Source organism: Carassius auratus, unplaced genomic scaffold, assembly GCF_003368295.1.
Source record: "Carassius auratus strain Wakin unplaced genomic scaffold, ASM336829v1 scaf_tig00217924, whole genome shotgun sequence".
Lineage (NCBI taxonomy): Eukaryota > Metazoa > Chordata > Actinopteri > Cypriniformes > Cyprinidae > Carassius > Carassius auratus.
Genome location: NW_020529311.1, coordinates 15,802 through 31,369, shown reverse-complemented (window position 1 = coordinate 31,369; position 15,568 = coordinate 15,802). Strand labels below are relative to the sequence as shown.

Below are 15,568 nucleotides of genomic sequence, written 5' to 3'. Positions count from 1 at the left end.
GAGCAATTTTGCTATCAAGATTATCAAACAGACAAACCATCCTCAGTCACCATTTCCTGGGAAATACTGATAGGTTTAAAGCCACATGAAGTAAGAAGTCTGTATCTGTGATTAGCTAAAGAATTTACTACACACACATTTGACATGCATGGTGTGATTCTGTGTCATTCTGTGTGTGTGGTGTGTGTGTGTGCATGTGGTTTATGAGGACACACATTTATATGATGACATGGGTATGACATACTGTAAGTATTACAATGTGAAGGTGATTTATGATGGCCCTTTCAGTGTTCCTGTAATTCAAAAGACTTATAAAACATACAGAATGAGGATTCTTGAAAATCAAAAAATGCACAAAGTTTCCTGTGAGGGGTAGGTTAGGTTTAAGGTTGGTGTAGGGTGATAGAAAATACAGTTTTGCACAACTATAAAAACCATTACACCTAAGGAGAGTCCCTGTAAACCATAAAAACCAGTGTGTGTGGTGTGTGTGTGTGTGTGTGTGTGTGTGTGTGTGTGTGTTGTGTGTGTGTGTGTGTTTTGTGTTTGTGTTCTCTTTAAAGTCTCCGTGTTTTCGAAATGAAAATCCGCCTTCAGTATTCATTGTGATCTTGTTTTCTTTTGCTTTTCTTCACGTTTTTTTCCTTCTTTAAACATGCCCTCATCTCTCTCTCTCTCATGCCCCCTCTCTCTCTCTCTCTCTCTCTCTCTCTCTTCTCATCCCCTCTCTCTCTCATGCACTCTCTCTCATGCTCTCTCTCTTCTCTCTCTCCTCTCTCTCTCTCCTCTCTCTTCATGCTCCCTCTCTCTCTCTCTCTCTCTCCTCTCTCTCTTGGCACTCTCTCTCTCTCTCTCTCTCTCTTTCAGGCTCTCTCTCTCTCTCTCTCTCTCTTCTCTCTCTTTCAGGCATCTCTCTCTCTCTCTCTCTCTCTCTCTTCTCATGCTCCCTCTCTCTCTCTCTCTCTCTCTCTCTCATCCCCTCTCTCTCTCATGCACTCTCTCTCATGCTCTCTCTCTCTCTCTCTCTCTCTCTTCTCTCTCTCTCATGCTCCCTCTCTCTCTCTCTCTCTCTCTCTCTTTCAGGCACTCTCTCTCTCTCTCTCTCTCTCTTTCAGGCTCTCTCTCTCTCTCTCTCTCTCTCTCTCTCTCTCTTTCAGGCACTCTCTCTCTCTCTCTCTCTCTCTCTTCTCTCTCATGCTCTCTCTCTCTCTCTCTCTCTCTCTCTCTCCTCTCTCATCCCCTCTCTCTCTCATGCACTCTCTCTCCTTCATTGCTCTCTCTCTCTCTCTTCTTCTTCTCTCTCTCTCTCTCTCTCTCTCTCTCTCTCTCTCTCTCTCTCTCTGTGTCCTGAAGGAATGACGGATTGAGCAGTTGTAGCAGATGTTTTTATTTTAGGTGTGTCTCTTTCACTCCATCGTTAGATGTTCAATGACGTCCTGAATGGCTACAGTTTCTCAAAATGCCAAGCTCTGATTGCCTTGGTTTACATCTTTTCCAGGAATCATTATGCAATATGCACAGGTTTTTCTCCTTCCACCAGGAAACAAATGTTCTCATGAGGAAGAACCCTTTGCTGTATTGACTAAGTGTATGGTATGTGATGAGATAAATACATCCTGCTTCTTTTTAGGGTTTTATCTGTGAAATAATTGGTTTTTCGACAGAAAACAGGAGTGGAGTAATGATGATAAAATATTATATAACTCTTGATTCACAGTCATAAATTACATTTTAAAATATAATTTAAAAAAGAAAACTGTATTTGAAATTGAATATATATTACTGGTTTTTACTGTATTTTGATCACATAAATGCAGCCTTGGTGCACAAAAGGATGTTTTAGGATTATTTGCATGTAATTATTATACCCTTAAAAACAGTGTTACCTAAACTTAAGTCCATACTTGTCTATATTTGTTGTAGAATTGAATCATGGGTCATCTAGAACAGTTGTTCTCCGTGACTCTTTGTGCTACTGAGCTTTAAATGCCCTCAAGTCCATTAATATCCGCAGCATGTGTGTGTATTTGTGTGTACAGTGTGTGTTCAGGAGACCTGTCAGGCACGATTTACAGACACAGAGAGGATATTTTCAGCATATGTGGATTTTATGGCCAGACTTGTGCTGTTAACACTAATTTGTCGGGACAGAGTAAGAGTTTGGCGCTGGTTTTCAACCGAACAGAGGGACTGAATTTTTCAGCTTTATTTTGTAATCATGCGAGATGCGAGCGCAGCGGGGCGTGCGCTTATTAAAACTGCTCACTGTAAACAGACGCTTTGAGTTTTGTGCTTCCCTCACAGACATGAACCCTGTTACGAGATCAATCCGCTTTTATAACCTTCAGCTCACACGTGTTCATTGATATTTAATTTTACAAGCGGTCTGTGATACAGTCATGACACACAAGCTAAGGACGACTTGATAATGTGTGTGTGTGTGGGTGTTATATTTACTTCAGGGGGTAAACTAGTCTTCTGTTCTGCAGGCAGGTACATTCATAAACCAGATCGAATCAGTTTTAGATTTGTTGGAGCCAGGTTATTTTTAAAACCACTGAAACCAGTTGTAGTGTAAAAATGGCCCAACCAACAAACCAATCAGTCAGTCGGTTCAGTCAGCTGGTCAGTGCAACAGATGATAGACAGATCAGGTCGAGTTACTTCATATTTAGAAGAGTTTAAAGGGTTAATTATTACAGATTTTAATTTGCCTGGTACTTTCAAATGAGAGCAAACTAAACCTGAATATGCTGGTAATGATACATCTTAACGCTGTTATTGAATTGAGCCGAATAATGAAACTATTATCTTCTTACAGCTGAAATTGTCTTTGTTTCATAATTTATGTTTAACAAGCGCTATATAAAATAAATCAATTACTTACTAATACTCATTCTTCCTACTCGTTATACTGTGTATATGTGTCTTATTGCAGATTCAGTATTTTATTTGTGGACCGGAAGACAGGAGTTTCCTCTGAACACTGCTGTTTCAGCCTTGAACTCGTTAACTCAATGACTTTTAACTCCCAGGATCCACCCACCAGGGTTTTTATCACTATACTAAAGCCCTTTCAAAAATATATTTCTGTACTTAAAATCAAATAAAATACATTTTAATGGAAATAAAAAAAATGTATATTTTTTTAAACTTATTTTCATTCAGTTAGTTGCCAAAACAGCATTTCTAATATCTGATTTAAATATGAATATAAAAAAACAAACATATTTTATATCAGTTAGTTTAATTTAAAAACTTTAATAGTTTACGCTGAAGTACAATAATTACACTAACACTGAAAATACATAGTTTAAAAAAAAACTTATAAAATAACAAATTCAAAATATGAACAAAAAATGTAACATCATATTAATGAGATGGAAAACCTGCCAGTCAGTATGACACTCACTGGTTTGGTGAGCTCTTATGATTTATGCATTTTTTTAATTTAATTTTTCTGTGACTGTGTAGTAGGCCTCATTTGAGGCTGAAACTGCTAAAAAAAAAAAAAAGCAGAGTTACGCAGGACCGAATAGCTATGAGTCACCCACAGGAAGATCAACAGTTTTCTAACAGGATTCCTTCAGGCTTTTGTCCAGAATCTTGTGTGATTTGCTGCAGTTAATGTGAGACTAGTTTGAGCGAATGTAGATCTGCTGTCCTGCCGGGATCTGCACATGCTGTTCTCTGGCTCTGTGTGTGTGTGTGTGTGGGACAGGCCGTGTGTTTGTGGAAATGTGGGTCTGTCCGCTGTGTCAGCATAAACACAGAGCCAGCGCTGTGTGTGTGTGTGTGTACACGCCAGGCTTTGAGTTCAGTCCAGGTGGATCTACACAGAGAAAATCTCTCTCTCTCTCTTACTTTCTCTTTCTCTCTCGCTCTATTTCTACATGGTGTCCAGAAAACATTCTTTGGACGTTTATCTGCTCTGTCTGTCTGTGTTTGTGTGTGTGTCTTGTGTGTGTGTGTGTGTGTGTCTGTTTGTTTCTGGGCACGTTTGGCCCTGTGCACTTTTAGAAACTCCTTTAAAGGACCCTTTTAGGTCTAGTTTATTGAATTTGTGTACTAACCATGTCCAGCAGTGTTTATATGTGCAGTCACAGGAGAATTCTGCCAGTTTATCTTAATCCATCAAATGCCATTTCCACCACATCTCAAATTATGTATTGTTTTAAACATTTTGTGGTGGGGAATTACATTTAAGCATTTTTTTAATAAAATGGCAACTCTTTATCTAACGGTAATTTCACAACTAGCAATTTGTGAATCATAAATGCACAAATGCAAATGAATTATTTTAACACCTTTTTGACCGAATGACTGCTTCAGTGGGGAATAAAAAAAATATTAGTAAAGTAATTATTATAACAATTATAAAATTATTTTTTTAAATATATACAATTATTATAAATATGTGGGTAAATAATTTATTAATAATAAATGTTAATATAGCAAAAAAAAAAAAAAACATATATATATATATATATATATATAATTGTATATGTAGAAGTCAGGAAAATAGCTTGAAATATGGCGTGTGATGATTTAATACATAATAGTCTGAAGTATAGCATGAAATTGAGATGCTACATTTTGCACATAAAAGTCATGAAAAAGCATAATACACAATATGAGATATGGAATGATTTTGTACATAAACAGCATGAAAAATAGCACACATTTTGATAAAGGCAAGTTTCAGTTGTATCTTATGTTAAGGGACCCCAAAGGTACAAGTGTATTCGTACATATGTGTTCACTTTAGGGATGAGATTGGCACTTGTCTTCATTGACCTTTGACTTCAGTGTTGCCACGATTACATCTTTTGGTGTCCTTCTTGTCTTCATGTGTTGAATCTTCATATACAGTAGAGAAGCAGTTCTGTGACGGGATCAGGCTGGAATTCAGGGCAATTCCCAGAATGCATTCCTGCCAGACGGAGTACAGGTAAAGCTGTGGGTCAGTGAAACATGAGTCTGTGCCTGATTATTTTAAAGGCTTATTAAACCTGCTGCATGTTTTCACCTTTCCAGTGAGGCATCATGGGAAATGGGTTGAGTTCATTACCTGTAGGAAGACATATTTACATAAGCAACAAACACTGACCGCAGTCAATTATACTGCACATGACTTTCATCTTGACTTTTGATCTTATACTCTCTCTGTCTTTCCTTTTGCATCTGAGAGAGAGAGAAAGAGCCGAGAGTTTTCACGTGAGGGTCTAATATTAGCTCTGTAATGATAACAGCTGTCTCTCTTTTCTTCTTTATATCTACACACACGGCACACGCACACAAAAGTTTTGTCTGCTCCATAAACACAGAGTAAATTTCTGTAGAAGTTCACTTGACATCACTGTGCATTTGGATCTATCTACAGTATCTGCAGTATATAAGTTATGATGCTTAGTATGAAAATAATTATTCGATAATAAAATACTTTTAACTTTAAGCCTTGCTTTTTAACTGAAATTAATCAAACTCAAGAAAGCCCTTTCACCAAGTTTGTTGGGCAATGAAAATATAGAAAACCTGGCAAGCCTATCGTTGTATTTGTGCAAAACCAACTTCAGAAATGCTTCAGCTTTGAGGAGCGGATCAGGAATGTGTCTGTCCTGCACGGGGAGTTAGATACTGTACAAGACAATAAACATCACAACGCTGACTGAGACTAAACACCATTACACAACAACCAGCACAGCACAGCCCTGCCTGAGAGCCCTCCTACAGCTGCTCTAATGAAAGAGAGAAGCAAACTGGCTTTCTCTAAACACACACACACACACACACACACACACTGGCCATCGAGTGTTGCTGGTCGTGTCTTTTAGTGGGATATGAGACCAGCATTCTCTCATCAGCACCTGTCGTGGAAATGCCATAATGGTTCTAAAGGTCAGCAGGTGTGTGTGTGTGTGTGTGTGTGTATAAAAGCATGCTTTCTCAGTTACATTCAAACTACATTTTTAAATTTTCTGAATGAATTTTGCACAAGGAAGATTTTCAAGTGCAAAACTCACCATTACGTTGTTAAGGTGCCGTGGATGGTTGCCTACACCTTGTTGTGCAGTTTCTACAATGTTTCAGGTGAAACAAGAAAAAAAACACTGAGAGAGACACGTTCACATACACACTCACACACACGTTTGTTTTTGTGAAAAGTGTGTTCATCCCATAGGTGTAATGGTTTTTATTCTGTACAAACCGTATATTCTATGGCCCTACACCAACCCTACACCAACCCTAACCCTCACAGGAAACTTTGTGCATTTTTACTTTCTCAAAAAAAACTCATTCTGTATGATTTATAAGTGTTTTGAAAAATGGGGACATGTATGTCCTCATAAGTCGCCCTCTTCTTGTAATACCCGTGTCATACCCATGTCATTATACAGAGTTGTGTCCTGATATGTCACAAAACATGCCCACACAAACACACACACTAACAACACTCCTCCATGAACTTTTACTATTTGTACTTTGTTTGCACACTGATATTGAATCTCAATAGCACTTTCTGTGGTTAGAGGATTGTGTGTTTCAGGGTGTGTGTGTGTGTGTGTGTGTGTGTGTGATTTGGCTTGCGTTCTGTTCATTGATGTCTTGAATTAGAGTCACACACAGAGACAGATTGCTGTAGATATTACTAGGTCTTTATTTGTGCAGCAAGGCCTCCAGCTGTCCCAGAATGCCACACTTCAGTGAGTTAAGTGTGTCTGTTTCCTGCACAGATCAGCATACGGCACATAATAGAGCTATACTATGCCAGAGAAAACACACACACGTTTTTGTGGTCTGGAATGGTTTAGTTTGACTCTGATCACAGGAATATTTCCATGTTGATTCTTGTGCTGTTCTCTGTTCTTTGTGTTTAAACACAAAGTGGGTCTTTTCTGTGCAGCTATTGTCTCTGAACAGTAATACCAAAAATAGTGACTGTTTTCAGATAGGTTTCCTTAACACTCACTTGTCTTCCATTGGTTGTAAAAACAGAAAGCCCTGCCTCCAAACATACACCATTGGTTGCTGTGTTGAAAAGTCCCCTAGAGATCTCAGCTAGCCATCAACTTCGCCTCACATTTGTCTAAAATACAAATACACACAACTGAGTCAATGGTTGACATAGAGCTATAAAATGAATGCATAACAATGTTGGATCTTGAGAGAATTCGAGAAATTCGATTCTGTTGAGATCTGTAACTTTGATCGTAGACTTTAATATCTTGGCAAACCTAAGCACATTTTCTTCTGAAACTCTTGACTCATATTTCACGATTTGCGATTAATTTCCCTTTAAATGGGTTATTTCTCTTTTTTTTTATTATCTTTCAGTTTTTGAGGATTGTGTACAAAATTGAAAATGAACACACATGCACATATATAAAAATAGACACAGAGGCACACACACACATACATACATACATATAAATATACATAAGCTCACATGTGCCTCCAATTACCCCCCAATCAGTGGACTGTAATTGCTCCAGGGGCTTTACAATCTCACACACACACACACACGCACACACACACACAGTGATCGTGTCAGTCTTTAACTTGACCTCCCTCAGAGTAACGGTGTGTGTGTGTGTGTGTGTGTCCTCAGGCTGTTTCCAGACTCTCTAGAGTTTAACTGAAATCTGTTTTGCAAAATTTGGTGCCATGTTTATTCAGAGAGTTTAAAACAAATGCTGTGTGTTACTGAAACTATGTGTGTGTGTGTGTGTGAGAGAGAGAGAGAGAGAGAGAGAGAGAGAGCAAACTGGACCTCTCGCAGGGCTATTAGCAGTCTATTTAAGGGTTTAAGCAGCAAAATAATGAATATATTTCAATTTATATTATTTACAGTTAGGTATTTAATTCTATCTATCTATATATCTATCATATGCAGCCTGGGTGAGAATTAACTTTAGCGTATTATATTGTTTCTTTCTTTTATTCTTTTATTATTTATTTTATGATTTATTTAGTGTAAAGAGGGATATTTTTTTAATAAACTCCATCTAGTGCAATATGCACTAAAATTATCCTGTTGATCATATGAAAGTAAATATCACAAAACTCACTCTGAGGACATGCGCCAAATATAATAAAAAACCAATGATAAAATCACAGTAACTTAAACAAACCCTTAAAACACACACCTGTGATTCAGGGAGGTTTACATGCAATATTCTCCACAGTATCTAATACTATACTATCTAAAACAATTTGTGGTCATTTTCTCCTTCCTTCCAGTCTGCTTGGATCCTGATCATTGCCACTATGTTTTCCTTTTGTTTCACTGTCTACAGAGCACAAAGACTGTCTTGTTTTCTGTGTACGCTGGATGATTCGTGGTTGTCTCTAATGCATTGTGAGCGTGTGTGAGGAAGAAGGAAAGTAATTCAAGTAGAAGTATCATTTTTGCGGAGTTACTGAATTATGTGTCTCTTTTAGTCCCAAAGAAACTGCTGCAGGAGTCAGTTTCCAGGCATCCATCCTTCCCATCTCCTCCATCTGTGCCTCATGATCCCAACGTGGTGGGAGACAGCGCTCCTCCTGACGGGACCCCATCTCTGACCTCGGACTCTGCACCAGGTACAAACCTGAGGACCCAAACTTCCTCTGTCCCTCAGGGCAATGATGGGAAACACTGATCTGAACCACTCACACTCTCAGCGCTGACAGTGCTGCACAATGAATCAAAATTAAGTCGTAAAGGCAATGAATGGTGATAAGGCAGAAGCTGTGATTGTCATGTGTATTTTTCTGTGAAGCACAGTTCTGTGATCAGCGGTAAATATCCATCCGAAGGCCAGAGAGCACGCTCGACCTTAAAATCCAAATATAACTATACTAAATAAATTTAACTGCTTTCATTGATGCAATGTGACTAACAAACACATGACTATGTCAATATATCAATTTTCATCATAATAAAGTATATCTATAATAAAATGCTAATCGACATAGCCTTTATCACTGCTTAGAATACAATGAAATATTGTGCGCCTTAATTATTCTGTTTAAGCCACATAATCTCACAGAAAGATCTATTTCAAAGACTCGACTGATGTTATGAAGTGAATTTGGAGTTAAAATGTTATTAAATGTGGTATTTTCACGTGCTCTCAGGTGGAGCAGCATTTACTACACATCTTCACTGAGAAGATACACAAACAGCTGTCATTATCGCAAACGATTTAGTCGATTTCACAATCCTACGATTATATCGTCTGTGATTATGATTGTGACTTTGCATAGCTTATCAGAGAACCACGGCTCTGTGTAGTAAATGCTGCTCCACCTGAAAGCAGGTGATGGAGGTTTACTACTAATCACAGAACCGGTTTACTGACTAAATGTGCGGACAATCACGATTAATTGCATTTGATTAATCATGCAGCCCTATACAGCCGTGTTTTGACTGTATAATATAACCTGACAGAAAAACATAATTCATTTCCCGCAAGCAGAGGCAGTACAAACAGATATGTTTAAGAAGCTTTTAATGGGGTCTGTTTAGATGACCCTCGTTTCTTTTCTGAACATGTATTACACCAAAGGGTCTGTTAATAGAGTGATAGTTCACACACAAATGATCATTTTGTCATTTTTAGTCCACTTTATGGAATACATGAATTTTAATGTACCTTCCATGCAGTGCCATTCATTTGGAAGCGGGTTTCCGTCAATGGAATAAAGAATATATAGATTATAATGACTTTTTATTTTAGAAAATTAGTTTTTGTTTTTTTTTACAATTCTGAGAAAAAAGAATCATGAAGTCACAATTCTGAGAAGAACAGTCCAAACTGCAAAATAGAAATTTCCAAATGTGAAAAAAAAGTTGCAATTACCTTTTTAATTTTTAATTTTGTTGTAAATTGCGAGATTTAAATTTAGAATTTCTTTTATATATATATATATATATATATATATATATATATATATATATATATATATATATATATATATATATATATATAAAATATTTTTTTTTTTTTTTTTTTTTTTTAGAATTGTGTGTTTATATCTTTCAATTCAAACATTATTCCATGACAGAAACAGGCTTCCACATTCATATTCACAGTGATGTTAACCTACTGAGAAATTGTACTTATGAAGTTAAAATACAGATGCTACGTCAAAAAAACAATTATCTCCATTAAAAATACCTAGCCAAACAATAATAATAAAAAAAATACTACAGTTAAATTATAAGAAAAACTCATACTCACATTTTATTGTAATTATTATTTATTCAAATTATAATTATTATTTTATTAGTTTTTAGAGTAACTTAAATTGAAAACAAGATTTTAGATATTTTAGTATTTTTGATGCAGAAACTTAAAACAAACAAAAGCAAAAAAAAACGTATTTTAATATTTACAAATGAATTATTAGCGTTTAAAATGTATTTCAAAATATGTAAAATGTATTCTTATTATTCCAAGCATATTTATATATAATCTAATTCTACTTATTATTTGATTATTTAAATCTCCTGATTAAAAATAGTAAAACAGATGCCCTATAGTTATATATAATTATACGCAACATAGTTATGTATTTATTTGTTTATAATACACATTTTAAAATTGTATTGCATTGCACGGGGAAGTCGTGGCCTAATGGTTAGAGGGTTGGACTCCCAATCGAAGGGTTGTGAGTTCTAGTCTCGGGCCGGACGGAATTGTGGGTGGTGGTAGTGCATGAACAGTTCTCTCTCCATCTTCAATACCACGACTTAGGTGCCCTTGAGCAAGGCATCGAACCCCCAACTGCTCCCCGGGCGCCGCGGCATAAATGGCTGCCCACTGCTCCGGGTGTGTGCTCACAGTGTGTGTGTGTGTTCACTGCTCTGTGTGTGTGCATTTCGGATGGGTTAAATGCAGAGCACAAATTCTGAGTATGGGTCACCATACTTGGCTGAATGTCACTTCACTTTCACTTCACTTTCATTGAAAATTGTGTTGCTTTTCATTGCTTTTCTTCCTGTTTCTGCTCTCAGTCGCTGTGGTGGAGCAGTTATGAAGTATTATTCTTTAATAATACTTCATAGTTCAGGTTTAAACACTGACTTTTTAATCAATTTCTTCTCATAAACTCAGAGATGTGGATTCAGATGGCACTTAAATTACCACATGACCTCGGTGTTTGTCAAAAACCAGTAGGTAAGGGGAATTTTACGGGGGTGGTGAGAGAAAAACACAGACATCCTGGATTCAGACAGCAATTAAATCACCGACTACCCCCTGTTAATGATGAAAATCACTTACGTCCCCCTGAGAAACAATTACCGTCCAAACAGTGCTTATGTAAGAATCTGGGACTGAAACCAGTATCCTGGAACATGTTACCGGAATACTTTCAGCTAAAATTATCTGCAGATAATTTTACAGTCATCAAGCTTCAAAAATTATGGGAAACAGACCATAAAAGTAGCCTACCATATGAAATCATATAATGGATGCATATACACTGAAATATGGTACGATGTCAATGAGATCACAAGAAGCAATGGTATTTGATGTCTTTAAGAAATATAAGAGTGTAGTTAATTAATTCCAAGCATTTTTATTCATTTTGGAGCTTGACAGCACCATACTTTTATTATAAAGAAGAAGAAAAATATATCGGTCTTGCTACAACATGATGATGACAGCATTTTCCTTTTTAAGTGAACTTTTCCTTTGACACCACACACACACACACACACACACACACACACAATGAGGACCTGTTGATGAATTATTTATGTAAATCCAACTTATTTTGTTTATTGCCAGACATAGAAGCTTGGGGCAAAATATAGACCTTCTATTTTATAAAGATCTCACGATGAAGGTTGGTTCAAACAAGGGCATGATTCATCTCTAGCACAACTGTTTATACCAGTGGTTCCCAACCTTTTTCAACTCGCGGCCCACACAACCAAACACATATGTTTGCGCGGCCCACTTCAAAAAAATTAACTGACCCCGCTATTGTTGGGTTAATAACTTAGTACTCAGAAGCTAGATTTTAAACTGTATTTATTGAATAAACTAGGGCTGTGCGATATGGGCAAAAAAAAAAAAAACTATTGCGATTTTTTTGATCAATTTTACAATTGTGCTTTTACAGTCTAAAATGCATTCAGGATTAATTTGAAACATATTTCCAAAAGAAAACCAATCAGAGCTTTATCAAAAAGTTGTAACATCTCTAGAACAGACATAAGTCAAAATTATCACTATAGTGAAGATGTAAAAAAAATGTATAGACTTGTGGCAAAAAAGAAAAATATGGCTTTTTTGCCATGCATTGTTCATAGAGCTCATTAATTGTAGTGGTGCCTCGGGTGTTTGCAGTGTGTATACAGTATGTGTATGCGGTCAGCAGTGAGAGCGCATAAATATAACGCGAAAGCACATTAAAATAATGCACGAGTGCGAATCTCTCTGTTCGCAGCAGATTTCCTTTGCTCTGTCACAAAACCGGTCGTGCTTTGCGAGGAGAGAGTGTGCGCTCTTAAAACGTGTCTCCTCTCACTTAAACTGCATCCTGTTCACTAACAAATTCACTCTATGCTCATGTGTTAGACATGAATTATTTTCGCACGTTTTTATTTCTAGCCTTTTACCGCAGTGAGAACCCTCTGATCCGTCAACATTGGCTCAGAAAAAAAGGCGCATCACAGACAGTGTGTGAACCTGGAGTTAGGCATATGCGCACGCTCAAATCGTGATTTTAGGACGTTTTCTTTTAATCGCACAGCCCTAGAATGGACTGGAAATGAACAGAAAATAATTGGCGGCCCACCTGCAATACCACCGGGCCGCGGACCACAGGTTGAAAACCACTGGTTTATACAATTTATTAATTTTTTGTCTGTGTGGTGTTGTCTCTGTGCACTGGAAGCTTATGTCACTAAAACAAATTTCTTGAATGTGAAAGCATACTTGGCAATAAAGTTGTTTCTGATTCTGATTCTGATGATGATTTATATTTGATCACAGGGAGGTCGACGCGAGGACGGAGTTCTGGTCCGTATTCAGAAGAGACGGATCAGTCTGGAGAAAGTGATCCGAACCCAACCATCTCCAGCGTGATCAGACCAGCCATGGCCCTCATCAGCAGCATGCTGGTGGCCTACACCTACATCACAGGTAACATCACAACAGATCTGACTTTGAGACTGTGACGTGAATTACTGGCCAGACGTTTGGGTTGGAAAGATGTACATGTAATGTATTTTGAAGGAGTCTCTTCTGCTCACAATGACTACATTTATTATTGCTCTGCTTTTCACAAAATACGAATATTATAAAATATTCTATATTACTGAATATAAGGTTTTATATGGAAGCCCATTTCTGCCACTGAATAAAAAATTAAAAAGGTAATTGTGACTTTTTATCTCAAAATTCTGACTTTATAACACGCAATTGAGTTAATTTATTTAATTTATTTTTTTATTTTTATTTTATTCAGTGCCGGAGACTGGCTTCCATAGTTTTATATAGTATTTTTTTTTTAAATTGCAATAACCTGATGAAAATGTATAAATGCATTTCTTCTGGCAAATGCATATTGTTAATCTAAATATCTTAAAAAGCTATCATAAAATATATATATTTTTTTTTTTTTTTTAATGTATTTTGAGTCTGTGCACCCATTTTAACCATGAAGTTTACAGGTCGAATTTACCCACGAACATCACACAATGACACAACTTAGCAGGCAGGGTCATGACCCTGAATGAGAAATACTCAAGGAAAAGATCATGTGTCAACCAGTATTTCCCAAAAATGCATTTGGCTCAAACTGACCCGGAACATAATATACATTTGAAGAAAGTAAATGGGTCACTTTGATTTCATGTCGTCTGTTTTGTGTCTCCATCCCAGAGCACCCGGAGCGCTGTGCGCTGTATTTCATGTGTGGCATCTGTGCCGGTCTGTTCCTCACGCTCTTCGCTCTGGTGGTTCAGATTTCCTGTCGTACAGACTGTAAACCTCGTCACGCCGTCGTTAAGAAGCGCCAGAGACCCGCAGACTCCGACAGCGACACCAGCGACTCTGATTCAGACTGGGACTCGAGCTCGGACCTCTCGGCCCGACGGCACCGGCGCTTCGAACGCATGCTCAACACAAACGTCTTCACGTCAGCAGAGGAGCTGGAGCGAGCGCAGCGACTGGAGGAGAGAGAGCGCATCATACGGGAAATCTGGATGAACGGACAGCCGGACGTCCCAGGAACCCGCAGCCTGAATCAGTACTACTAGAGCACCGCCTCCCATCAGACAAGATGGGAAGCTGAAGCAGTAGTGTGGCATTAAACGGTGTATTTGCAGTGGAAATAAGCTCGTGGTTTATTCATGAGGTGAAAGGTCAAATGCTGCTGACAAGTCAGATTTGGGAATATTCTTACCTGATGTCTTGAAGTTGGACATTTTCTGCAGCGTGCAGCTAAAGCTACGGCTCATGGGAGATGTGGTTGAGTTGAAAGGAGTCTATAGGCAGCTCGGAGAGGCGTGATAAGCTCTAAGCACTGTGATTGGTCCTTCACTCTGCCTGTCAAACAGTGAGGACCGCCTTCTGTAGAAAGAGAGACCTGAGCAAATTAAGTGCCTTTCAGTTTGATCTGACAAATACACATGTACAGTACAGTGGGACTAAAACATATTTGGACACTTATAAATATCTGAATGTCATTGCATTAGGAAACAAATAGAACAAACCAAGCTGCGACTGCAAGAAAATGATGCTGGAGCTTCACTTTTCTGCATCGGTTTTGCTTAATGACCTTTAATTTCCTCCACAGTGCCACATTTAATTTTTTGGTAACACTTTACAATGAGGTTGCATTTGATAACATGAACTAACAATAAAAAATACTTTTAAAGTTTAGTGAATTCAAAAGTTCTATGTTTGTATTTAAACCTGAGGTATATAAGACTTTTTCAGCCATGGGATAAAAAATAAAATAATGAAATAAAGGTAATTTGTGTTTTATCTAATCTTGTAATTCCTTTTTCTTAGAATTCTTTACATTTTGCAGTTTTCCCCCCTCACCACAGAATAAAAAAACCGGATAATAATTGTGACTTTTGGCTGGTTGCTGGTAATTGTGAATTTTAAGCTCACAATTAAAAAAAAAAAAAAAAAAGATGTAAACTCAAAATTATGATTTTTTTTTTCTTCACAATTTAATATCTTGTAGTTGTCAATGAAGATAAAAAGTGGTAATTACCTTTTTATTTTTTTATCCCATGCTGGGAACAAGCTTCCATAAACATAAATAAACAGTATTTTTATCAAATGTTTTAAAAAGTTAATAAATACTCCAACAAATGTATTGCACATTTTTAGTTAATTTGACCTGATTGTAAAGTGTTACCTTTTTTTCTTTTTCATTTTTAATACTAAATAATTTATTTATTATACCTAACAGACTTATTTTGATGATTTGCTGAAAGTCTGCTTGTGCTGTGCTTTCTTCAAAAATAAATGCAACTTGGTTTGATATTTTATTTTCTAATGCAATGACATAAGTGCATTTTTAAGGGTGACTTATGCATCCAAATATTTTT

At 37.2% G+C, this 15,568-nt stretch overlaps 1 protein-coding gene across 1 annotated transcript; it reads left to right on the top strand.

The window, feature by feature from the left end:
* The first annotated feature begins 6,691 nt into the window (after positions 1–6,691).
* Positions 6,692–15,144, top strand: LOC113104078 (protein eva-1 homolog A-like). Its single transcript, XM_026266041.1, has 4 exons — positions 6,692–6,704; positions 8,365–8,583; positions 12,993–13,142; positions 13,884–15,144. The coding sequence occupies exons 1-4, from the start codon at positions 6,692–6,694 to the stop codon at positions 14,258–14,260; spliced, it is 759 nt and encodes a 252-aa protein (XP_026121826.1). The 3' UTR covers positions 14,261–15,144.
* The last annotated feature ends 424 nt before the right edge of the window (positions 15,145–15,568 follow it).